This window comes from Triticum aestivum, chromosome 2B (genome assembly GCF_018294505.1).
Source record: "Triticum aestivum cultivar Chinese Spring chromosome 2B, IWGSC CS RefSeq v2.1, whole genome shotgun sequence".
NCBI classification, from domain to species: domain Eukaryota; kingdom Viridiplantae; phylum Streptophyta; class Magnoliopsida; order Poales; family Poaceae; genus Triticum; species Triticum aestivum.
Genome location: NC_057798.1, coordinates 544,580,040 through 544,606,264, shown reverse-complemented (window position 1 = coordinate 544,606,264; position 26,225 = coordinate 544,580,040). Strand labels below are relative to the sequence as shown.

Below are 26,225 nucleotides of genomic sequence, written 5' to 3'. Positions count from 1 at the left end.
GAAAATGAAAACAAGCAGTGGTTGGAAAAGCAAATTCAAATCTATACAAACAGGACCAGACTTCTTATTTCTTCACAAGCCGCATGCGCTAGAATTATCTTATGAAACTTTATCTGTTAAAAAAATGTAGACCACCACACTTGTGTTTTTTTGGGCTTTTTTCTGTAAGACCGAAAAAAATGAGAAAATATGTTTGGCAGCAGGAGCGGTATTGCCGGAGAGCCGAAGTGAATTTTCGTTTTATAAACGCAAAACAATTTAAAACGAGATATATAGCATTTAAAAAAAACTCAGTTCAAAAAAACCGTGCGAGATAACTAACTTATCGGCGTCAAGGCCTGGCGGTGCTCTGTACAGCCCAATCAGGCCCAGCCCAGTCTGTACCCTAGACGAGGGAGTTGCTCGATTCCCTCCACGATATAAAGGCCTGGCACGCTTGGCCGCTAGGGTTCCTCCTCAGCCGTCTTCGCATCGCCTCGCGCCCGCACCCCAGGAAGGTAAGGTAAGCCGCCCGCCGCCACCTCCCCATCCCACCCCTCCCCCAGCGACGTGCTCATGCTCCTCTCTTCTTCGCCTCGGTTAGCCGGCGTTGAGGCCTCGCGGCTCCCTCGTTCTTGACGAGATGCCGGATCCACCCCATGCGCGCGAAATCCCGTGCATCTCCTGTAGTGTCTGCGTCGTTGTTCATGGCAGCAGCTTGTGTTTTCCGCAGTGATTTGTTCTGTAGGCCGTCCTATTCCTCGTTAGCGTGCCGATCCGTTCGTTGTCCAGATGTGTAGGGGATGTTTGTGTTTTGCGCGAGATGGTCATGGGTGGATTTGGGCGTGAAATTAGATGCTTGTTTGGGTTTGTGGCTTCCCCCTGTTTCCAGTTCATGACGAATGAGTTATTGTTCCGTTTATAGTTGTTGCATGTGTTTTCAGTCACAGGGTCTGTCGAAATACTGTGCTCGGGAAGTGTTGTTGTTTGGATTTCGATTTACCCTTGTGGTAGAAGACACTCTGGGTTGCTTTAGCTCCTAAACTAGAGTAGTTTACTCTGCGAACACACATATCTTGCTTTTCTAATTTTTCGCTGTATTTTCCTATATCGTTTCTTGTTATATCGATCTGAAATCACTGCTCGTCTGTGTTTGCAGTTCAAGGGCTGTCCTGAGAAGCTCAAATGGCTCCCAAAGGTAACCTCATAATGTTGCAGAACTATGTGCCCCCATACTTTTTCTTGCAAATGCTAATGCTAACATGTCAGGTGCTTTAGACTTGGGTCAAGTGTAGTTCAAAGCTTGCTTTACATGTCACAGTATTGTGGTCACACTATTGGATTAGTCAACATGATTGAATGCAGTCTTCAGTATTTGGTTCTTGTAAAATGTTTGTTCTTTGACATACATAAATGACAAATTTTTATGGCAAAATATCTTTTGCAAACTAAAGGGTGCTCCAATAGTATGCTCTGCAAGTTTTAGTGATATGCTGCAACTTGTTACTCTTTGCCATGTTAAAAACTTAACTCATGCTTGACTGAATTGTCCCTTTAGAATCCAGAAGCTTACTCTCATGTCATTCTCTATGTCTTGCTGCTAAGTCCACTAGCTGATTATTGTTTCCATCTGTTACCAGTTGCTGTTGCCAAGAAGGGCGATGCCAAGGCCCAGGCCGCCAAGGTTGCCAAGGCTGTGAAGTCTGGGTCAATCAAGAAGACGGCAAAGAAGATCCGCACTTCTGTGACATTTCACCGCCCCAAGACCCTGTCCAAGGCCAGGGACCCCAAGTACCCCAGGATCAGCACCCCTGGGAGGAACAAGCTCGATCAATATCAGATCCTCAAGTACCCGCTTACCACTGAGTCTGCAATGAAGAAGATCGAGGACAACAACACACTCGTCTTCATCGTCGACCTGAAGGCCGACAAGAAGAAGATTAAGGCCGCTGTCAAGAAAATGTACGACATTCAGGCCAAGAAGGTTAACACCCTCATCAGGTTGGTATTCTGCTCACATGTTCGTTTGCTGTGCTGCTTGCTTGATCCGCTATGACGTGCAGCTAAGTGACCAACCAAACTTGCAATTTTGCAGGCCTGATGGCAAGAAGAAGGCGTACGTGAAGCTGACACCAGACTACGATGCTCTTGATGTGGCCAACAAGATCGGCATCATATAAGTCAGAGGGAGGGTCCTGCAGTAGGCGCTTGTGTCGTGGTTTCTTATGTTATTGGAATTTTGTAGTTGTTACTTAGCAAAGGGGCTCGGTGGCTCCATTGCCTACCATATCGCCGCACACTTTCATGAATTTGATGCAATCGAAGTGACTTGTTGATGCTAATTTGAGCTTTGCGTTTGGTCTTACCATATCGGTTGGTTTCTTTACCATCCTTTGACTTACCATATTTCCTGTATAATTTCCCGGTTTTGCTCGTTGTGTGTTTGTGTTGAAGTCTTTGCTGCTTTGGGCGATGAGACTGTGTGCCGTTTTGTGATTGACTGGTTGCATCAGTAGCAGAAGCTACCGATATGGTATCTGAAATTACATGGCATGTTGATGGTTAGGCATACCTATGCACAGTTAACGGCCCAGCAATTATCAGCTGTAATTTTGTACCCTTACTTAGCAAAGGGCCTCAGTGGCTCCATTGCCTAGCATATCGCTGCACACTTTCATGTATTTGATGCAACGATCCAAGTGACCCGTGTTGCTAAATCGAGCTTTGCGTTTGGTCTTACCATATTGGTTGGTTGCTTCACCATCTTTCGCCTCGTCATATCTCCTGTATAATTTCCTGATTGTGCTTGTTGTGTGTTTGTGGTCTTTGCTGCTTTGGACGATGAGACAGAGTGCCGTAGCCTGTAGCTGAAGCTGTGGTATCTGAAACTATCAGGTTAACTATCAGGTTGATGATTGGAATTTTACACGTCCAAATAAAACTAAGAATCGGCGATGTATCACAAGCGTGCTGGACCTAGCTGTAGCCGAGCAACCAAGTCAAATTAGAGAATCTCAACGCGGAGGACGACGCATGTGACGGAAGATTTGCGCCGGCGGCGTCCCCCGTTCCCACTCCGGCGCGTGGCTTCCAGACCACGGCAACCGTCACGTCGTCGCACGCATTCTCCCGCCCGCACGCCGCCGAGGCCACGCACAGCCGCTCCACGGCCTCGGCGCACTCCGGCGGCAATCGGGCCCTCGCCACGATGCGCGCGACGGCCTCGGCCCTCCTGCGCGGCTCCATGCCCAGGAACTCGGCGGCGCTGCCGCCCTTGTTGCCCATGAGGACGCGGCGGCCGCCGCGGTCGAGGACGAGGTGGACGAACAGCTGGTGCTCGTGGAGGTCGGCGGCCAGCGTGCGCCGCCCGGACGCGCGCAGGCGGACGGCGCCGTGGCAGGTGGAGGCCGTGAAGGCGAAGGCGACGCCGTCGCGGTGGGTCGCCAGGTCCGGCATGGGCGCTTTCCCCGTCGTCGTCGTCGCCGGGACCTCGAGTGGTCTGCGATAGCGTGGCTGGCTACGCGTGATGAAGGGGCTCGTGGCATCGTCCAGGCGATTAACTAGTTGGCGAGATGCGGAAAGGAGTTATGGTCGGCGTAGGATTCTGTTTTCTAAAGGTTTTTGGTTGCGGACCCGGGCGCGCGCGCGGATACGCGGCATTGTTTATTGACGTGCTGTTTCTTTTTTTTTCCTTGCGCTTTCTCTCTCCACGGTAAGGTTTGCTCAGTCCTTCACGTTTTCTCCGGAACGGGATGCTCTAAATTAAGAAAAGTTAGAGAAGCTACAGTAGTTTCCTTCTTTCAATCCATATGATTAAGGTTAGCTTAAGCATGTTAGAAAGAATTTAGAAGAGAAAGAGAGCACAATCAATTTAGATCAGAGCGGTGAGGATGACATTTTTGTGACTAATGGGATGGGTAAGATGGCCCCGTGAATCTCACTTGGCTGGACCAGGATGAGGTCATCCATGATAAGGTGACCTCTCGTAAACTCAAAAGGAAAACACCTAAAAAATCTACTCTCAAGCTTTCTAGACCTGTGACTAGAAGCAAGAAAAAAGTTTCGGATACAGGGGTGGTGAGTTGTAGCCGTGCCGCGCCTCCTGGTGGGGCTACTAAGTCCAAATTTCAATAAAAAACGTTCTAGATGAGAGGGCTCATCTGGAACTGCAGAGGGGTGGGTAAGAAAGGAATGGCCACCTGCCTCTCTGACCTTATTAGTGACCATTCCCTAGATTTCCAGGGTCTGCAAGAGACCATGAAAAAAGATTTTCCCCCTAAGTGTTTGAGGAGAATTGATCCCTTTAACTTTGTTCAAATGGAACTGGGTTCCTTCTGAGGGCAAGTCTGGAAGTATCCTGTGTGGAGTTAGGCAAAACACTTTGGAGGTGGTCACCTCTAACAAAGGCAAGTACATCTTGCAAGTGGTGGTCTTTGACAAGAAGAAGAAAACTAATTGGGGGTTGTTGGTAGTTTATGGCTCTGCACATGAAGAACAGAAGGAAGATTTTTTGCTTGAGCTTGCTACTATGTGTAATAGCATGCAGATCCCTTACATTGTGGGCGGGGATTTTAACATTCTCAGACATCCCGGTGAGAAAAATAAAAAGATGACAAGCCATAAATCCACAGACCTGTTTAATTCTATTATCAACACCTTGGCTCTTAGAGAGATTCATATTAGTGGGGGCAAATATACTTGGACGAACAATCAAGCACACCCTACTTTGGAAAAGTTAGACCGTGTCTTGATATCTGAGGAGTGGGAGGACTTGTTTCCCCTGGTCTCTATTAGGAAGTTGGTTCGAGAGATTTCGGATCATAATCCCTTGCTGCTTACTACTGGGGAAGAGAGACGAGAGGCTCCCAAACCCCACGAATTTCGTTTTGATCTTTCCTGGATCAAGGATGAGCGTTTCCTGCCTTTAGTTAGTAAAATCTGGGCTCGAGGTGTCTTCTCTAAAGACCCCATTGATGTCCTGAATATTAAGCTAAAGAGATTCAAAACCTATTTTAAGGGGTGGGGCTCGGACAAGTTTGGCCACAATAAGAGAATGAAAGAGGAGCTTAGGCTGGAATTAGCCATGCTGGAAGAACTAGAGGAGGATGGGCCCCTTACTCCGGAGCCGTATAGTAGGAAAATTGATGTATGCTTCGAGCTTCATGAGATTTTGGTGAATGAAGAGATATACTGGCTTCAACAATTGCGTGAGCGATGGTTGCTTAAAGGCGACCTAAACACTGACTATTTTCACAAAATTGCTAATGGGCGTGAACGCAAAAATACTATACATTCTCTTAAAGCTGGTGAGGTGGAGACAGAGGGCATAGATAACCTGATTGCCCATGCTACTGAATTCTATAAATAACTTTTCGGCCCAGCTCAAGGCAATCAATTTCATTTGGACCCTAATACTTGGTCCGATGATGAAAAGTTGAATGAGGATGATAACAAAGAACTGTGTCGGGAGTTCACTGAAACTGAAGTTAGAGATGCTCTCTTTTCCATGGCCACCAATAGAGCACCTGGGCCGGACAATATACCAGTTGAATTCTATCAAATATGCTGGGAGATAGTGAAGGATGATATCATGTCCCTTTTTAGGCACTTTCATAATGGGACGCTTGATGTTCAATGTCTTAATTATGGGGTGATCACTTTACTGCCCAAAGTGTCTGGAGCTGACAAAATCCAACAGTTCAGGCCGATTTGTCTCCTGAGATGCCCGTATAAGCTCATTACAAAAAGTAATGGACCGTAGGGTGGAGGTGTACGCTAATAAGTTGATCAGCCCTACCCAGAATGCGTTTGTTAAGGGTAGAAACATTACGGATGGGGTGCTCTCTTTGCATGAAATTCTGAACTATACTCATGTTAAAAAGAGAGTGGGCATAGTGCTTAAACTTGACTTTGAAAAATCATATGACAAAGTTAACTAGGATTTTCTCCTGGAATGTCATAAGCTGCGTGGGTTTAATGAAACTTGGTGCGGTTGGGTCAAACAAATTCTTTATAATGGCACAATCAGCATCAAGCTCAACAACTGTGTGGGCCCCTACTTCTAGAGTGCAAAGGGGGTGCGGCAGGGTGACCCACACTCTCCATTCCTGTTTAACCTTGTTGTGGAGTGCCTGACCAAAATGATTAAAAACGCCCAGAAAAACAAACTGATCATGGGACTAGCTTCCGATCTGATTCAGGATGGGGTCGCGGTGTTACAGAATGCGGATGATAGTATTATCTGCTTGGAACATGACATAGAAAAAGCGGTCAACCTGAAGTTGTTGCTTTATATTTTTGAAATGATGTCTGGCCTCAAGGTGAATTTTCAAAAAAGTGAAATCCTTACTGTGGGTGGAGATGACAATGTTGTTAGAGAATATGCTGAATTGTTTAATTGTGATATTGGGAGTTTCCCTATTAAGTACTTAGGGATGCCTGTGAGCTACACCAATTTACGCAACTCTGATTGGGAGTTCATTCTGATTAAGTATCTTAAGAGATTCGAAGCCTAGATCGGCAATGCTGAAGGAAATATGCCCTAGAGGCAATAATAAAGTTATTATTTATTTCCTCATATCATGATAAATGTTTATTATTCATGCTAGAATTGTATTAACCGGAAACATGATACATGTGTGAATACATAGACAAACATAGTGTCACTAGTATGCCTCTACTTGACTAGCTCATTGATCAAAGATGGTTATGTTTCCTAACCATAGGCATGTGTTGTCATTTGATTAATGGGATCACATCATTAGGAGAATGATGTGATTGACTTGACCCATTCTGTTAGCTTAGCACTTGATCGTTTAGTATGTTGCTATTACTTTCTTCATGACTTATACAAAGTTCCTGCAACTATGAGATTGTGCAACTCCCGTTTACCGGAGGAACACTTTGTGTGCTACCAAACGTCACAACGTAACTGGGTGATTATAAAGGTGCTCTACAGGTGTCTCCAAAGGTACATGTTGAGTTGGCATAGTTCGAGATTAGGTTTTGTCACTCCGATTGTCGGAGAGGTATCTCTGGGCCCTCTCGGTAATACTCATCAGCTAAGCCTTGCAAGCATTGTAACTAATGAGTTAGTTATGAAATGATGTATGACGGAACGAGTAAAGAGACTTGCCGGTAACGAGATTGAACTAGGTATTGGATACCGACAATCGAATCTCGGGCAAGTAACATACCGATGACAAAGGGAACAACGTATGTTGTTATGCGGTTTGACTGATAAAGATCTTCGTAGAATATGTAGGAACCAATATGAACATCCAGGTTCCACTATTGGTTATTGACCGAGAATAGTTCTAGGTCATGTCTACATAGTTCTCGAACCCGTAGGGTCCGCACGCTTAACGTTACGATGACAGTTTTATTATGAGTTTATAAGTTTTGATGTACCGAAGTTTGTTCGGAGTCTCGAATGTGATCACGGACATGACTAGGAGTCTCGAAATGGTCGAGACATAAAGATTGATATATTGGACGGATATATTTGGACACCGGAAAGGTTCCGGATGAGATTGGGACTATACCGGAGTTTCGGGAGGTTACCGGAACCCCCCGATAAGTATATGGGCCTTATTGGGCCTTAGTGGAAAGGAGGGAGAAGGAGCAAAGGAGGGGGCGCGCCCCCCCAAGCCCAATCCGAATTGGGAGGGGGGCTGGCCCCCCTTTCCTTCTTCCCTTCCCTCTCCTACTCCTAAATAGGAAAAGGGGGGCCAAACCTACTTGGAGTAGGATTGCCCCCCCTAGGGCGCGCCTCCCCCCTTGGCCGGCCCCCTCCTCCTCTCCCCCTTTATATACGGGGAGGGGGGCACCCCATAGACACACAAGTTGATCTACGGATCGTTCCTTAGCCGTGTGCGGTGCCCCCCTCCACCATATTTCACCTCGGTCATATCATCGCGGAGTTTAGGTGAAGCCTTGTGCCGGTAGAACATCATCATCGTCACCACGCCGTCGTGCTGACAGAACTAATCCCCGCCGCTTCGCTGGATTGGAGCCCGGGGAACGTCATCGAGCTAGACGTGTGCTGAACATGGAGGTGCCGTACGTTCAGTGCTTGGATCGGTCGGATCGTGAAGACGTACGACTACATCAACCACGTTGTGCTAACGCTTCCGCTTACGGTCTACGAGGGTACGTGGACAACACTCTCCCCTCTCGTTGCTATGCCATCACCATGATCTTGCGTGCGCGTAGGAATTTTTTTGAAATTACTACGTTCCCCAACAGTGGTATCAGAGCCTAGGTTTTATGCGTTGATGTTATATGCACGAGTAGAACACAAGTGAGTTATGGGCGATACAAGTCATATTGCTTACCAGCATGTCATACTTTGGTTCGGTGGTATTGTTGGATGAAGCGGCCCGGACCGACATTACGCGTACGCTTACGCGAGACTGGTTTTACCGCCGTGCTTTGCACACAGGTGACTAGCGGGTGTCAGTTTCTCCAACTTTAGTTGAACCGAGTGTGGCTACGCCCGGTCCTTGCGAAGGTTAAAACAGCACTAACTTGACGAACTATCGTTGTGGTTTTGATGCGTAGGTAAGAATGGTTTTTGCTAAGCCCGTAGCAGCCACGTAAAACTTGCAACAACAAAGTAGAGGACGTCTAACTTGTTTTTGCAGGGCATGTTGTGATGTGATATGGCCAAGACGTGATGCTATATTTTATTGTATGAGATGATCATGTTTTGTAACCGAAGTTATCGGCAACTGGCAGGAGCCATATGGTTGTCGCTTTATTGTATGAAATGCAAACGCCCTGTAATTGCTTTACTTTATCACTAAGAGGTAGCGATAGTCATAGAAGCAACAGATGGCGTAAACGACAACGATGCTACGATGGAGATCAAGGTGTCGCGCCGTTGACGATGGTGATCATGACGGTGCTTCGGAGATGGAGATCACAAGCACAAGATGATGATGGCCATATCATATCACTTATATTGATTGCATGTGATGTTTATCCTTTATGCATCTTATTTTGCTTTGATTGACGGTAGCATTTTAAGATGATCTCTCACTAAAATTATCAAGAAGTGTTCTCCCTGAGTATGCACCGTTGCCAAAGTTCGTCGTGCCCAGACACCACGTGATGATCGGGTGTGATAAGCTCTACGTCCATCTACAACAGGTGCAAGCCAGTTTTGCACACGCAGAATACTCAGGTTAAACTTGACAAGCCTAGCATATGCAGATATGGCCTCGGAACACGGAGACCGAAATGTCGAGCGTGAATCATATAGTAGATATGATCAACATAGAGATGTTCACCATTGAAAACTACTCCATCTCACGTGATGATCGGTTATGGTCTAGTTGATTTGGGTCACGTGATCACTTAGATGACTAGAGAGATGTCTATCTAAGTGGGAGTTCTTAAGTAATATGATTAATTGAACTTAAATTTATCATGAACTTATTACCTGATAGTATTTTGCTTGTCTATGTTTGTTGTAGATAGATGGTTCGTGCTGTTGTTCCGTTGAATTTTAATGCGTTCCTTGAGAAAGCAAAGTTGAAAGATGATGGTAGCAATTACACGGACTGGGTCCGTAACTTGAGGATTATCCTCATTGCTGCACAGAAGAATTACGTCCTAGAAGCACCGCTGGGTGCCAGGCCTGCTGCAGGAGCAACACCAGATGTTGTGAACGTCTGGCAGAGCAAAGCTGATGACTACTCTATAGTTCAGTGTGCCATGCTTTACGGCTTAGAACCGGGTCTTCTACGACGTTTTGAACGTCATGGAGCATATGAGATGTTCCAGGAGTTGAAGTTAATATTTCAAGCAAATGCCCGAATTGAGAGATATGAAGTCTCCAATAAGTTCTACAGCTGCAAGATGGAGGAGAATAGTTCTGTCAGTGAGCATATACTCAAAATGTCTGGGTATAATAATCACTTGATTCAACTGGGAGTTAATCTTCCGGATGATAGCGTCATTGACAGAATTCTCCAATCACTGCCACCAAGCTACAAGAGCTTCATGATGAACTATAATATGCAAGGGATGAACAAGACAATTCCCGAGCTCTTCGCAATGCTAAAGGCTGCGGAGGTAGAAATCAAGAAGGAGCATCAAGTGTTGATGGTCAACAAGACCACTAGTTTCAAGAAAAAGGGCAAAGGGAAGAAGAAGGGGAACTTCAAGAAGAACAACAAGCAAGTTGCTGCTCAAGAGAAGAAACCCAAGTCTGGACCTAAGCCTGAAACTGAGTGCTTCTACTACAAGCAAACTGGTCACTGGAAGCGGAACTGCCCCAAGTATTTGGCGGATAAGAAGGATGGCAAAATGAACAAAGGTATATGTGATATACATGTTATTGATGTGTACCTAACTAGAGCTCGTAGTAGCACCTGGGTATTTGATACTGGTTCTGTTGCTAATATTTGCAACTCAAAACAGGGACTACGGAATAAGCGAGCACTGGCCAAGGACGAGGTGACGATGCGCGTGGGAAACGGTTTCAAAGTCGATGTGATCGCGGTCGGCACGCTACCTCTACATCTACCTTCGGGATTAGTTTTAGACCTGAATAATTGTTATTTGGTGCTAGCGTTGAGCATGAACATTATATCTGGATCTTGTTTGATGCGAGACAGTTATTCATTTAAATCAGAGAATAATGGTTGTTCTATTTATATGATTAATATCTTTTATGGTCATGCACCCTTGAAGAGTGGTCTATTTTTATTAAATCTCGATAGTAGTGATACACATATTCATAATGTTGAAGCCAAAAGATGCAGAGTTGATAATGATAGTGCAACTTATTTGTGGCACTGCCGTTTAGGTCATATCGGTGTAAAGCGCATGAATAAACTCCATACTGATGGACTTTTGGAATCACTTGATTATGAATCACTTGGTACTTGCGAACTGTGCCTCATGGGCAAGATGACTAAAACACCGTTCTCCGGTACTATGGAGAGAGCAACAGATTTGTTGGAAATCATACATACAGATGTATGTGGTCCGATGAATGTTGAAGCTCGTGGCGGATATCGTTATTTTCTCACCTTCACAGATGATTTGAGCAGATATGGGTATATCTACTTAATGAAACACAAGTTGAAACATTTGAAAAGTTCAAAGAATTTCAAAGTGAAGTGGAAAATCATCGTAACAAGAAAATAAAGTTTCTACGATCTGATCGTGGAGGAGAATATTTGAGTTACGAGTTTGGTTTACATTTGAAACAATGCGGAATAGTTTTGCAACTCACGCCACCTGGAACACCACAAAGAAATGGTGTGTCCGAACATTGTAATCGTACTTTACTAGATATGGTGCGATCTATGATGTCTCTTACTGATTTACCGCTATCGTTTTGGGGTTATGCTTTAGAGACGGCTGCATTCACTTTAAATAGGGCACCATCAAAATCTGTTGAGACGACGCTTTATGAACTGTGGTTTGGCAAGAAACCAAAGTTGTCGTTTCTTAAAGTTTGGGGCTGCGATGCTTATGTGAAGAAACTTCAACCAGATAAGCTCGAACCCAAATCGGAGAAATGTGTCTTCATAGGATACCCAAAAGAGACTGTTGTGTACACCTTCTATCACAGATCCAAAGGCAAGACATTCGTTGCTAAGAATGGATCCTTTCTAGAAAAAGAGTTTCTCTCGAAAGAAGTGAGTGGGAGGAAAGTACAACTTGATGAGGTAACTGTACCTGCTCCCTTATTGGAAAGTAGTTCATCACAGAAGTCAGTTCCTGTGACAAATACACCAATTAGTGAGGAAGCTAATGATATTGATCATGAAACTTCAGATCAAGTGTCTACTGAACCTCGTAGGTCTACCAGAGTAAGATCTGCACCAGAGTGGTACGGTAATCCTATTCTGGAAGTCATGTTACTTGACCATGATGAACCTACGAACTATGAGGAAGCGATGATGAGCCCAGATTCCGCAAAATGGCTAGAGGCCATGAAATCTGAGATGGGATCCATGTATGAGAACAAAGTATGGACTTCGGTTTACTTGCCCGATGATCGACAAGCCATTGAGAATAAATGGATCTTTAAGAAGAAGACTGACGCTTACGGTAATGTAACTGTCTATAAAGCTCGACTTGTTGCGAAAGGTTTTCGACAAGTTCAAGGGGTTGACTACGATGAGACTTCTCTCTCGTAGCGATGCTTAAGTCTGTCCGAATCATGTTAGCGATTGCCGCATTTTATGATTATGAAATTTGGCAGATGGATGTCAAAACTGCATTCCTGAATGGATTTCTGGAAGAAGAGTTGTATATGATGTAGCCGGAGGGTTTTGTCGATCCTAAGTGAGCTAACAAAGTGTGCAAGCTCCAGCGATCAATCTATGGTCTGGTGCAAGCCTCTCGGAGTTGGAATAAACGCTTCGATAGTGTGATCAAAGCATATGGTTTTATACAAACTTTTGGAGAAGCCTGTATTTACAAGAAAGTGAGTGGGAGCTCTGTAGCATTTCTAATATTATATGTGGATGACATATTGTTGATTGAAAATGATATAGAATTTCTGGATAGCATAAAAGGATACTTGAATAAAAGTTTTTCAATGAAAGACCTCGGTGAAGCTGCTTACATATTGGGCATTAAGATCTATAGAGATAGATCAAGACGCTTGATTGGACTTTCACAAAGCACGTACCTTGATAAAGTGTTGAAAAGGTTCAATATGGATCAGGCGAAAAAGGGTTCTTGCCTGTATTACAAGGTATAAAGTTGAGTCAGACTCAATGCCCGACCACTGCAGAAGATAGAGAGAAAATGAAAGGAGTTCCCTATGCTTCAGCCATAGGCTCTATCATGTATGCAATGCTGTGTACCAGACCTGATGTGTGCCTTGCTATTAGTTTGGCAGGGAGGTACCAAAGTAATCCAGGAGTGGGTCACTGGACAGCGGTCAAGAACATCCTGAAATACCTGAAAGGACTAAGGATATGTTTCTCGTATATGGAGGTGACAAAGAGCTAGTCGTAAATGGTTACGTCGATGCAAGCTTTGACACTGATCCGGACGATTCTAAATCGCAAACCGGATACGTATTTTTATTAAACGGTGGAGCTGTAAGTTGGTGCAGTTCTAAACAAAGCGTCGTGGCAGGATCTACATGTGAAGCGGAGTACATAGCTGCTTCAGAAGCAGCAAATGAAGGAGTCTGGATGAAGGAGTTCATTTCCGATCTAGGTGTTGTACCTAGTGCATCGGGACCAATGAAGATCTTCTGTGACAATACTGGTGCAATTGCCTTGGCAAAGGAATCCAGATTTCACAAGAGGACCAAGCACATCAAGAGACGCTTCAATTCCATTCGGGACCAAGTCCAAGTGGGAGACATAGAGATTTGCAAGATACATACGGATCTGAATGTTGCAGACCCGTTGACTAAGCCTCTCTCACGAGCAAAACATGATCAGCACCAAGACTCCATGGGTGTTAGAATCATTACTATATAATCTAGATTATTGACTCTAGTGCAAGTGGGAGACTGAAGGAAATATGCCCTAGAGGCAATAATAAAGTTATTATTTATTTCCTCATATCATGATAAATGTTTATTATTCATGCTAGAATTGTATTAACCGGAAACATGATACATGTGTGAATACATAGACAAACATAGTGTCACTAGTATGCCTCTACTTGACTAGCTCATTGATCAAAGATGGTTATGTTTCCTAACCATAGGCATGTGTTGTCATTTGATTAATGGGATCACATCATTAGGAGAATGATGTGATTGACTTGACCCATTCCGTTAGCTTAGCACTTGATCGTTTAGTATGTTGCTATTGCTTTCTTCATGACTTATACAAAGTTCCTGCAACTATGAGATTGTGCAACTCCCATTTACCGGAGGAACACTTTGTGTGCTACCAAACGTCACAACGTAACTGGGTGATTATAAAGGTGCTCTACAGGTGTCTCCAAAGGTACATGTTGAGTTGGCATAATTCGAGATTAGGTTTTGTCACTCCGATTGTCAGAGAGGTATCTCTGGGCCCTCTCGGTAATACTCATCACCTAAGCCTTGCAAGCATTGTAACTAATGAGTTAGTTATGAAATGATGTATTACGGAACGAGTAAAGAGACTTGCCAGTAACGGGATTGAACTAGGTATTGGATACCGACGATCGAATCTCGGGCAAGTAACATACCGATGACAAAGGGAACAACGTATGTTGTTATGCGGTTTGACCGATAAAGATCTTCGTAGAATATGTAGGAACCAATATGAACATCCAGGTTCCACTATTGGTTATTGACCGAGAATAGTTCTAGGTCATGTCTACATAGTTCTCGAACCCGTAGGGTCCGCACGCTTAACGTTACGATGACAGTTTTATTATGAGTTCATAAGTTTTGATGTACCGAAGTTTGTTCGGAGTCCTAGATGTGATCACGGACATGACGAGGAGTCTCGAAATGGTCGAGACATAAAGATTGATATATTGGACGGATATATTTGGACACCAGAAAGGTTCCGGATGAGATTGGGACTATACCGGAGTTCCGGGAGGTTACCGGAACTCCCCGGTAAGTATATGGGCCTTATTGGGCCTTAGTGGAAAGGAGGGAGAAGGAGCAAAGGAGGGGGCACGCCTCCCCCCTTGGCTGGCCCCCTCCTCCTCTCCCCCTTTATATACGGGGGAGGGGGCACCCCATAGACACACAAGTTGATCTACGGATCGTTCCTTAGCCGTGTGTGGTGCCCCCCTCCACCATATTCCACCTCGGTCATATCGTCGCGGAGTTTAGGCGAAGCCCTGTGCCGGTAGAACATCATCATCGTCACCACACCGTCGTGCTGACGGAACTCATCCCCGACGCTTCGCTAGATTGGAGCCCGAGGAACGTCATCGAGCTGGACGTGTGCTGAACACGGAGGTGCCGTACGTTCGGTGCTTGGATCGGTCGGATCGTGAAGACGTACGACTACATCAACCGCGTTGTGCTAACGCTTCCGCTTACGATCTACGAGGGTACGTGGACAACACTCTCCCCTCTCGTTGCTATGCCATCACCATGATCTTGCGTGCGCGTAGGATTTTTTTTGAAATTACTACGTTCCCCAACAAATGCCGCATCCATGGGAGGCAGGCTTACACTACTTGACTCGGTCCTTACTCAACTATCCATTTTTCACATGTCTATGTGGCTCATGAATAAAACATTCATTGAAAACCTGGATAAACATAGACGTTTATTTTTCTGGCAAGGTTGTAATAAGAAAAGGAGATATCACCTTGTCAAGTGGGACAGGATCTGTAGATCCAAATACAAAGGATGCCTGGGGGTTAAGGACCTTAGAAAACAAAATATTAGCTTAATGGTGAAATGGTGGTGGAAACTGGAGACCCAAAGTGGGTTATGTCAGGATATTGTGCGTGCTAGACCTTGGAAACAAAACTGTTGCTGAGGTTAGTGCCAGATTTTCTGATTCTCCATGCTGGAAAGCTCTATTAAAGGTGAAAGAGGTTTATATGGTGGGGAGAAAAGTTAACATCGAATCTGGAAATATTGCCCGGGTGTGGATGGACCCCATCAATGGGCTACTTCCATTCCAGGAACAATTCCCACAACTTTTCTCGATATGCAATGACCTTGAATGCATTGTGGATAAAGTGAATCATATGGACACTAACAATTTTTTTCAGACGGGGGCTTAATGCTGAACTATCCGATCAATGGAAAATGATCCGAGCCACGGTCAGTAGTTTAACACTGACTAGTGATAGTGATTGGGTTTCCTGGGGGCTTAATCAAAACGGCAAATTCTCGACTAAGTCGGTCTATAAATGGCTGGAGAGGTCTATTAGTGGGTGCCAGTATAGATGGATCCGGAGAGCTAAAATACCTCTCAAAATCAAAATATTCCTTTGGAAAATGTCGCAAGATGTTGTGCTTACTCGACAGGTTATGCGTAGAAGGAAATGGCCTGGTAATCCTTGTTGTTCCTTCTGCAACGAGGTTGAGAGCTCGCAACACCTTTTTTTCACCTGCCCTGTGGCAAAATGTCTGTGGAGATCCATTGGGGTCGTGCTGGGTACTGATAGATGTCCCAATAGTTACTGGCAGTTTTATGCGTGGTGCCACACTTTTCTCCCTGGGGGAGAGAGATTTTACACGGTGGGCCTTGCAGCTGCCTGTTGGGCTATCTAGCTAGCTCGAAATGGAGCCACTTTTGAGAAGAAAATGATTAAAACACCATTCGAAATTGTCCTTCCATGTGTTCTTTCTTGCTTTACTGGACAGGTCTGCAGCAAGGAGATGCCGCTAAAGAAGCTACACACAGGCGCGGAACGGATCAGGGCGGGTACCATGCAGATGATGAAGCCGTGTGACACTGCCAGACAATCGATCACCGGAGAGTGAACTTCTGGTGCTGCGCTTCGAAGCTGGGAGTTATATGTTCTTGTTGCTTCAGTAGGGTGTTTTTGGGTCTGTTGGAGTCAGTATGGCCCCTGGATGCCGGTTCTGTAATACCTAGTTAGACTTAAAAATATTTGTGCTGCTCAGGTTTTCGCCCCATGGCATTCATCACGATGTAGGGCGGATGTGGCGGGTTTCCTGGCAGTGCTTGAACTCGCTTTTTCCCTTTCCCTTCTCCCTGAACATGTTTCTGGAACTGCTGTATTTCCGTTCATTGCAATGGAAAGGGGTTAAGCCCGGTTCAAAAAAATAATATGATTAAGGCTAAAATGATTTAAATTAATTTGCAAATTACAGATTTAATGTGTGCATTTATAATCATTACATACAAACAATTTGATTGTGAAATAAAATTAATTATAGATTATTTATATCTACAATAAATATCAATAGTAAATAATCTGCTAAACCTCTCTAACATCCCTTCTTCATTTTACACTGGGATTGCACTGTAGCACCATAACTTTGCTTATGTAAGTTAGAGGATCCGGCTCCGTTTCCCCTACCTCTCTCCATTTTGTTTTCTTGTTTTATCTCTGATTTTCTTTGCAAACCACATCAACTGTCCAACCTCTTATTGATTTGTCAAATAAAATCTTATTTTTTTTACATAATCACACTAATTTGGACAGGCAAATCACGAGATGACATACTAAAATATTTATACCCTCGTTGCAACACACGAGTCATTATCTATAGTTGAACTATTTTGAAAGCGCGGTTGTTCCTTGAAAGAGTTTAAACACATAATCCACTCGGGATGCAATTCCATACTTGAGCGCATCTCCAACGCCGAAACCCAAACCACCCTTATCCATCGGACGTAGCTGTCCAGACCCTGCAAGCCAGGCGACCCCTATTGGTGTGCAGAGCAGTCTGGACCACCATTTTCACGTAAAACGGAACAAAACCAGGGGGCTTGGCGGGAGCCCGGACACCAGCCATGTAGGACTCCGACACCCCATGCTCACCCAAAACTAAGGCGGAACTCGCGCTTTGTAGCTAGCTACACTGTTCCTGCGGCAAAATCCTCCACTTTTCTCTTCCATCCCGGTGCTCTCCACCCAATTCTCACCCATTTTCGCTGCTGCTGACACATGGACCTGTATGAGAAGCTGTCGGAGACGGCGGTGGTGGAGGATCCAACGATCCGGCTACCGAGAAGAAGCTCAAGCTCGAAGAGAGGAAGGCCATACTCGAAGAGAAGAAGGTTAAGATCGCAGCTGCTTCAGAGGACGCAAAGATGTTGACCTTGAAGATGGAGGATTTAGATGATGACAGAAGGATGATCATGCAAGCCATCCGCTTCAATATGCCGAAGCAACAGAAGATCGGTTGGAGAGGTGGAGAAGGAGGCGACCAAGATGGTGACGCCTACAAATTAAGCGTCGAGACTCGGATTGCCGGTCCGGAAGGGTAGAAAATCCAATTTTTTGTACGGACTGCCAGACTGATATTCTTTTGTGACCGGGCATGTAAAAACCACGCATACTTGTCCCTTTTTGGTTGTGATCGGGGGGCTGATGTGATCCGGCGTGCGCTATGTGAACTAATGGATTTGAATTTCAAATTTCCCGTACTAGCGGCCATCTAGGGGATAACTTTGGATGGTCGGCTCCACCACCTGAGTCTGCGGACTGGTCCCCACCAATTCGCAGACGGATACCGTATCCGGTTTGGGGGTCAACGTTGGAGATGCCCTAAAACTTATTGTAGTCATTGCACATTGGTTTGTTTCCTTCTGGGGTGGACCCATATAGTTTTCTATCATGGGCAAACTCTTGGGGTGGGGGCACATCTTGCATGAATTCAGGCATTTTGACTTTAAAAAACATACAAAGGAAGCCTCTTAAAAATTGAGGATATAAATTTGTTTTCATGGTAAGGTAAAGACATCTCTGATATGATGCTGAAACATATTTTCTGTGAGGACCATCTACGATAATTGAGAACTTTTATGGTACCTTCAAATAGATATGAGGGTCCACCCAGTGCTGAAAACGTGAGCAATATTGGTGTTTGCAATGATTGAATCGACAGAGTTTCACACAATCTCTTAGTTTTCGAGGAATTTGGGGGGGGGGGGGGTGAGAGGGAAGGGGAGCAGGGGGCATGGCGTGAATATGTTACTCGAAAAGTAACCAAGTAGGAGACCGATTACAGAGAATGATTGTATAGGCACCTGCACATGAATGGAGGTATATCTGCCATGAGTAAGTGATAATCTGAGCACACTATTTTGTAAACCAATGGGTCGAGAGATCTAGGTCATTGACGATTGACTTGAGAGTTGTAGCCCTATGGACATCTTGCTCCTAAAAAGTCTTGGAATTCCTTGAGTCCCAACTTCTAATAGGATCAAAAGTATGATGAATGACCAATAGGATTGGTCTAACCTTGGTGTCGGCTGACGATCCCAAAGATCTGCCACAACGTTGGTGGGCAGACACTGATGTGCTGGTAGACTCTCCCGAAGAAGGGACACTTGATGGATGTGATTGGAGTCTTCTAGGTCATGGTGGCATCCTAGACATCTTGAGTAGTTGGTCATGCTCTTGTGAGCAAGATTCGCCTTGGAATTAAGGCGGTCATGAAATAGAATGCAGGCGAAGATCTTGACCTTTTTGAAACCCTTGTTTTCAAGATGAGTTGTGCATGGGAGGTTTCATCATTCTCGTGCATGATGAGGTCGTAGGCGAGCATCGTCGAGAAGGTCTTTCCCCAGTTGAGGAAGCGTGAGTATGGTCATGCCAACGACAAGAAATATTGCAACAAGTGGGCAGTCAATGGGCGAGTGGTTTGGTCCTCGACTCCTCGTTGAAGCACCATAAATAAGTGCAGGAGGCAATCATTGGATCCGACTCCGTAGTCATCAGAGATAAGATGAGGGGGGGGGGGATTAGGCAGTGGCAATGTGGTCGAAATGATACCATGCGGCCAGTGACGGCTCCAGGAATTTGCAATCGGGTATTCACGAGTATTCATTTTGCCAAAATCATTGTTGTTTTTTGAAAATTGTATCTGTTTTACCAAAATCAACACTGTTTTGTAAAAATCATGGGTATTCACGTGAAGACCCAAGAATACCCTTAGCGTCGCCCCTGCATGCATGCGACGCAAATGAGTCAGTTGCCTAGACTCCATTTATCAGTGATGCATGTGGATGCGGACGCGGCCGTGATCATTCGCGCTGCCGAAAATAAACTAATATCTGCTGCTTTTGTAAATGTGCTAATGCTAAATATGCTCAACACGGACTGTCGTGTACTTGTTCAGGCTGGTCACAGTGGGGAGGAACTTAGGAGTAACATCACACACTCCCATACAACTTTGCTTATGTGGTACGTATTTAATGAAGAGAGAGGTGCTTGTGGTAACTAGCTAAGTTATCGGAACATCACACACTCCAAGAACAATGAGTCTATAACCTAATAAATACATCGTTGCATGACACTACATAAATGTTCCTACCCACTATGGAAGTAGTAACATAGTCTAGGGAATTGTGTAAGTTACTAGCTTATGTTCTTGCCCATTGTGACCAGCAAGAACAACATTTATGCATGTATGTGAATTGTATTTTCTTTTTCGAAAGAATATGATTTACATTTCCTGATCTTAGTCTACATGTTAACTTTTTTGAGAGGGAAATGCTTTTTTTGCTTCAATGGAAAATCCCGTTAAGGACAGAAAATTGATGATAGCCCATGCCCTACCCCAATACCTCGATCCTAGACCCCTCTCCCCTCGAAAGTCCAAACCACCAGAACTTCCATAACAAACTCCCCCCTGGATTCATCTCGGCCAGAAGCTCGGTTCTTGGCGGCAATGGCAACGGCCGCGCGGAATCTGCCGCCGGGCCACGCGTTCGAGCCCAGCGGCCACCAGATCATCACGCAGTACCTCGCACCCAAGGCGCTCCGGGGCGACGCCACCCCGGGGCACGTCGCAGAGGGCGTGGACGTCTTCTCCGCGAGCCCCGCGGCGCTCCCCTTTCACCCCAGCAGCAGGCGGCGACACGGGGAGGCGTGGGGCTACTTCTACGGCGCCCAGGCCGCCGGCGACGCGCGGCCGGCGCCGGGCGGGTGCTGGGCGCGGTACGGCCGCGAGAAGGGGTACGTGCACGGCGCCGGCGCGGCCGCGGAGGCGGTCGCGTTCCGGCGCAGGTTCGCGTTCCACGTGCCGCGGCAGGGCTGCGACGGCCGGGCGGCGTGGGCGCCGACGCCGTGGCTGATGAAGGAGTACCGGCTCAACAAGGGCGCGGCCGCCTTCCGCGCCGCGCAGCCCGGCCCCAAGGCGGACATGGACTGCGTGGTCCGCAAGATCTTCACGAAGGCGGTGGCCGTGGCCCCTCCGACGCCGCCTTGCAGCTCCGACGAGGAGGACTCCAGCGGCCCCGACATGGACGAAGAGGACGACGGCTGGTACGGCGAAGAGGACCGGAAGCGCGTCGGCTGCTCCATCGAGGGCCCGCCGCGGAAGCGCGCTCGACCTAGCTGATGCCGACCGCGCGGGCACGGATGCGCGCTCGTGTCTCGCTAGCGCCGCGTTCCATCGGTCATGAGAACAATCCATGATCGCTGCTGCGTTTATCCTTCGGAGAGCTTTTGATTTGCAGTACATGGGTTTCTGTAGTTGCAGTCATCACCAAACCCGTAGTTCAGAGAAACTAGTAGAATTGAGAATCTGAATCTGTACGTATCTTGCGTTGGTTCTGCAACATTTTCTTGATCTTCCTGCTCTTGTATGAACAAGTCAGGAATCCTATGCTTCATAGTTGCAACTTTCTTGTATGTTGAAGCAGCAGTTTGTTTGTAAGTGAGTTCTTCACTTATCAATTCTCATGTTGATGCAGAGTAAAAACCCCTCTGCCCCCAATCAACTCGCTGCTAAGTAATCCTTCCTTGTGCAATTGCAGAAATGTGATGCTGGTGACAGAGGGAACTGTCTTCTGTGACCACCTCATCATTTTTCTGCGACATCAGCTGCTAACTGCATCCACTGCAACAACCTTTTGGTTGCGACTTCTTTTCCAGTATCTTCTCCTTGGAATGAAGCATTAAGGAGTATCAGCAAGGAATTAATTAATACACTCCCAGGCCCAGCTAATCAGCTACTCAAATAACTTTTCCGCATATGCATATCCAAGTTCTGAGTGCACTTGACAGTTCAAAACAATTATGGCGTGATCCTCAAGTCAAAAAGAGAAGAAAAAATGTAAACAAAATTACTCGTGCATCAAAGCGTCTCTTCACAAGCCAAGCCTCCGTCCAAACTTCTAACTCATGTGGGGAATCATCCTAGCGAAATCAAGTCAAAGGAGACGACTAACTCAGTGACTGCGCGTCTCATCGGGTTCAGAAGCTTCTGCGGGGCTTTGCTTTCGCGCTTGCAGTAGGCGGCGCAGCCTTGTCGAGGTTGTCCATCACCCCCAGTTCCATGGAGGCCTTGCTCTTGCGCTTGCCGTGCGGCCCGTCGTCGGCTCTGGACGGGTCGGGTGCCGCTGGCGTCTTGTGCTTGAACCGGACCAGCAGGATGGTCATGTTGTCGACCGACGGTTGCGGTGGCTCTACGCACATGTCGAGGATGGCCTCGCAGTTCTTCCCAAGGTCCATCCCCTGTGTGTGTGCATGTGTGTGTTAGTCACAGCAATATATATGTCAAGCTAAAGGGGTATTTGATTAGCTAAAAAGGCAGAAATGCTGGTGAAACAAGAAGAAATGCTCACAGATTTCATGTTGTTTCGTATAATTTCAACCAGGCCCTGGTTTAGCACGACGTCCCTACAAAAACGAGAGGTGTGTGAATTTAGGCAGAGCAAAGAGCTGGGAGATAGATAAGTTATGTCAGTGAGTATGTCCAGGAAGGCAAAGCACAAATCCCTATCTACACTTTACCATGTTTCCTTCAGTGCCAACAATATGCAGGCCAAAAATTCTAAGATCCAGGTTCTTCAAAGTAGGTTCTTTGTTATAAAGATAAGTCAAGAATATTTCAATATCTTTTTCGAACCAACTGACCAGGTCAAGTTCATATTCATGCAATGAGGTTAATATTTTTCTGGAAAATTTATGAAGTACTAGCACAACAAGGGATCAGCAGAGATTCCGGTACTCTGTACCTTCAGCAAATCATACAAGAACGATATGTACACGGTGATGATGCAGCTTAGCCCAAAGCAAAGCAAATTTAACTGAACCCAAATCTACAAAATCCTTCCTAGGTAAAGACTACTAACTATGTATATCTCGAGAAAAACGCGATTGTCGAAACTAACTGTCATTTCAAGTGCGTGTACTATGTATGAAACTAATCACAGTCATCACAACAAACAATAATCGATCAAAGCTTGTACAGTAATATTTAGTTGGGGACTTACCAGACTCCATCACATGCCATAACAAGGAACTCAGTTTCATCAGTTATGTTTTCCTAACAGCAAAACGGTCATTTTCCATTAGACCGTATCCAGCAGGACGAACATACAGATTTTATGACAATTCAGTAACTCACTACGCGAATCTCAGGAGAACAAGTCAGTGCTTGTAGTGCAGGGGTCAGCCGACTATTGCTTTTGTACCTCATATCACCTGAAATGCAAGCAAAATGCCAATTACAATGTGATAAACTGTGTAGCCTCTCAAAAAACGAACATACAAGATATAACTTTACCGATCGATCTGGAGACCGCAATTCCACCATCGATGCGACCGGCTCCTCCAGTAAGTACAACAGACCGTCCTGCATTCTCTATTCTCCGTCTTTCAGCCGGCACATTTGGTTTGTGATCGGTGGTTAAAACAGTTGCCTTGGAACACAACAAAAATAAAACCAGGCACCATTAGAGGTCACAGTTATAAGAAAATACTGCACGGATCGGGTACCAGCCAGACACCGACAAGAGAAGTACCTGACCATTCCTTGAGAGCACGCAGCGGCAATCACCAGCATTCCCAACAATGATCTGGTTTCCTCTGATGACAGCCACACAAGCGGTACTTCCTACATCTGCTGCCCCGGGGCGTCTCTGCAGACAAATAACTCAAGCTGAAGTAAACAATAGGTGTTTTCATAACATCAGATTTCTACATACAAAAAACTGGAGGGGATGTGTAAAAAAATGAAATGAGATACCACCTTCATATTTACACAAGCACAACCGAGCAACATATCCTTGACAGTCGAATTCGTATTGGCATTATAAGCAGGGCTATACTCAGATAATTCCCTCCGTCCCTCCTCTGTCATCATCATCTGATCCATTCTGCAACAGTCGAGTAGCAACAGCGATTACAAATGTGACACACGTACGCATGTGTGAAAGGTACCACAATGAACAAAACAATATCATAGTATCGGCAGAGAACTCCGGGAGAAACTGCGTAATCTCAGAGAACACATAGGATGCATGAATTGTTTAGCTATTAAATAACCTGAAGAACGCGCTCTCCACGGCAATACGCAGGCTGTCATTGAAGTGTGGATGCTTGTGGACCTCAAGATGGAAGTGTTTCGCACAGAACATCGATACAGCAGGTCCTGTATCAAGAAACAAATTTCAGATGGTAGTAAATGGCACTTATTACAAAAAGGAAAGGATTTATGTGAATTCCAGGAGCTAAATTTGTATCATGCATATATCTGAATTCTGCTTTTCGCAAGAGGATGGAGCTGAGTAGTGAACACCAACCTCCATGGCCATCATAAACACCAAAGAACGATGTGGCGGTGGAAGCATCAAGATCTCCAACAGCTGCATGCTGGGGAAAGAGAAGATCAGAAAGTTAGGCCTTGGCATTTCACCAAAGTTAAACCATGTACTATTAGGATGGTCACTCACGGCATCTTCCATGTTCGCGCGGTAACCTTGCATGGACGACACCGCGTACTCGAGCCTGTCATTCTCCCCCCTCTCGGTGGTCTTGGACAGCACCGGATCCCTGCTGATTGTGCTCATGCCGGAGTTTGCCTGCCTGAAAGATCACAGCAGCATGCCATGGATGAAAAATCTTGTAGGATTAAGAAAGAACTCAAGAGCAAACCGATGGTGAGTGAGATGCATGCAGATGCAGATGGCATGAATACCCGAAGAGAAAGCAATGAATAAAATCCAAATGAGACATCACCATGCGTTCTTCATGGCTTGGTGGTGGCCGTCTCGTCCTTCTTCCTTCTCCGTCTGCGACGCATGCACGATGGAGCAGCAGCCAGAGCCAGAGAGGGTCCGGGAGGCCAGGTCGGTTGCGCCTGTACCTGGCACCAAATGCATCCATCAGGTCTGCAATGGCGGCCGGAGGAGACTTGGGAAAAACATTTCAGGCAATGCCCAATTGAAAAGCTCAAATTGGGACCGGGCGGAGGCAGGATTCGGATACGGGAGGGGCCAACAAAGAGACGGCGACGGGCGATCACGGATGAAATGGGATGTATCAAGTGCCAATGTTTGGCAATGGCATTGCAGGTCGTCAGAATGTAAGATCTCTAACCTTTTCCCCGTGTGCGAGTAACTAGGGCACTGGCATTGCCGCATTACGCAAATGGCGGCGCGCATTCGTACCTTGGCGGATGATCCGGCGGTGCGGTCGAGCGGGCGGCCGGCGGGAGGCAAGGCGGCGACGGCGGCGATCAGAGGCGGCCGGCGATCAGAGGAGCCGGCCGAGTGCCCTGGTGGAGACGAGTGGCGGAGGAGCAGACACAAAACGATCTGCGACCCCGGATTGCGTGGCACTTGCGATCGACTCTTTTGTTGGACCCACATGGGCCTCTCTCTACCTGTACCCCCCACGAGGGAGGGCTTCACTGCTCTGGCGTGTACGCCTGAAACGGATTTATTGCAGGCTGAATTGGGCAACTCGCCGTCTCACTTGCATCTCCACCAGATACCGCTCTTCTTTCTTCGTGCATCGCTTTTCTTTCTTCCCCACGAAGAAAGAAAAAGGTGATCTCGTCCAGGGGCGTTTTCTTCCACCGCCGTCCCTCGGCGGCTCCGCACCGCCGATGAAGTAGCTTTAGATTTTAGTCTCTAGTAGTTTAGGATTTTGGGTTGTTTATCGCCTTGGCCTCCGGCGGTAATGGCAGCGCTGAATAAAGAAGTTTTAGACCCTTTTCCGACAAGGCATTGAGAATGAATTTAGAAATCAGTCCATTCAAGTAAGAATGACGTGGATGACAACATCATCTTGGTGGATTTGTGTTCTCTTCCTTGGGAGGTAGTCTGAAAGCGGATGCGGATTGTGGTATGTACCAGCGGCATCTGAAAGATGGTGGATCGTTTATTGGGTTCGTGGTTCGTGGCTAGCAAACATGATTTCCTCCTCCAACGTCTTTGTTGTGCGGGATGCCAGATCTAGATCGATGGCATGTCTGGGGTGTTGCTTTGGTCTGATATGTTCAACGGCAATGGCTTCACCTTTGATGAGCCACCTTAGAGGTCCGCAAAGCTGCATATCAGCGATGGAACCGCGTCAAACTCGGGTGAGGAGGTGATTCGTCATTTTTCTTTTTTTTGATGGTTGTTGTGGTGGTGCCGGAGATAGGTGACATACGTCGGTGTCAAACTCAAGGGATCCATCTGTCTTGATTGTAATTGTAAAGACTAGCGTTTTGTTGTCTTTTCAGTTTTATCAAGTTGATGTCTATGTGGCTTGTACAATGATCTTTATAATTTAAATGCGACCTGTATTATCATAAAAAGAAAGAACGCATCTATTCTTCAAGGGAGGGATACTCTAGCTCATCGACTCATCCGCACAATAGATAATGGACAGACTACTGAAAGGCTTCCCGGGGATTATAACATGTG

The 26,225-nt window shown here is 46.0% G+C and overlaps 2 protein-coding genes across 3 annotated transcripts; one reads left to right on the top strand and one right to left on the bottom strand.

The window, feature by feature from the left end:
- Positions 1–383: 383 nt before the first annotated feature.
- On the top strand, positions 384–2,321 carry LOC123045935 (60S ribosomal protein L23A). 2 transcript variants are annotated; one of them, XM_044469181.1, is made up of 4 exons: positions 384–502; positions 1,139–1,177; positions 1,620–1,980; positions 2,075–2,321. In XM_044469181.1, the coding sequence occupies exons 2-4, from the start codon at positions 1,165–1,167 to the stop codon at positions 2,157–2,159; spliced, it is 459 nt and encodes a 152-aa protein (XP_044325116.1). In that variant the 5' UTR covers positions 384–502; positions 1,139–1,164; the 3' UTR covers positions 2,160–2,321. The 2 variants fall into 2 exon arrangements, with proteins under 2 accessions (XP_044325116.1, XP_044325117.1); XM_044469182.1 differs by having other exon boundaries at positions 392–497.
- A 19,245-nt stretch (positions 2,322–21,566) lies between these two features.
- Positions 21,567–25,239, bottom strand: LOC123041602 (probable protein phosphatase 2C 42). Its single transcript, XM_044464192.1, has 12 exons — positions 24,981–25,239; positions 24,550–24,676; positions 24,264–24,396; positions 24,114–24,183; positions 23,857–23,962; positions 23,561–23,687; positions 23,334–23,450; positions 23,096–23,231; positions 22,937–23,013; positions 22,803–22,855; positions 22,152–22,206; positions 21,567–22,041 (listed from the first exon to the last, which is right to left on the bottom strand). Exons 2-12 carry the CDS (start codon positions 24,561–24,563, stop codon positions 21,781–21,783), a joined length of 1,149 nt encoding a protein of 382 aa, XP_044320127.1. The 5' UTR covers positions 24,564–24,676; positions 24,981–25,239; the 3' UTR covers positions 21,567–21,780.
- Between the last annotated feature and the right edge of the window lie 986 nt (positions 25,240–26,225).

What these genes read in the sequence shown, in the direction of transcription:
- LOC123045935 (XM_044469181.1), top strand. An exon ending in AAGGTTAACACCCTCATCAG is followed by an intron (nt 1,981 to 2,074) that starts GTTGGTATTCTG and finishes GCAATTTTGCAG; the next exon opens with GCCTGATGGCAAGAAGAAGG.
- LOC123041602 (XM_044464192.1), bottom strand. An exon ending in GTGCTTGTGTAAATATGAAG is followed by an intron (nt 23,451 to 23,560) that starts GTGGTATCTCAT and finishes ATTTGTCTGCAG; the next exon opens with AGACGCCCCGGGGCAGCAGA. An exon ending in GTTCTCCTGAGATTCGCGTA is followed by an intron (nt 22,856 to 22,936) that starts GTGAGTTACTGA and finishes TTTTGCTGTTAG; the next exon opens with GAAAACATAACTGATGAAAC.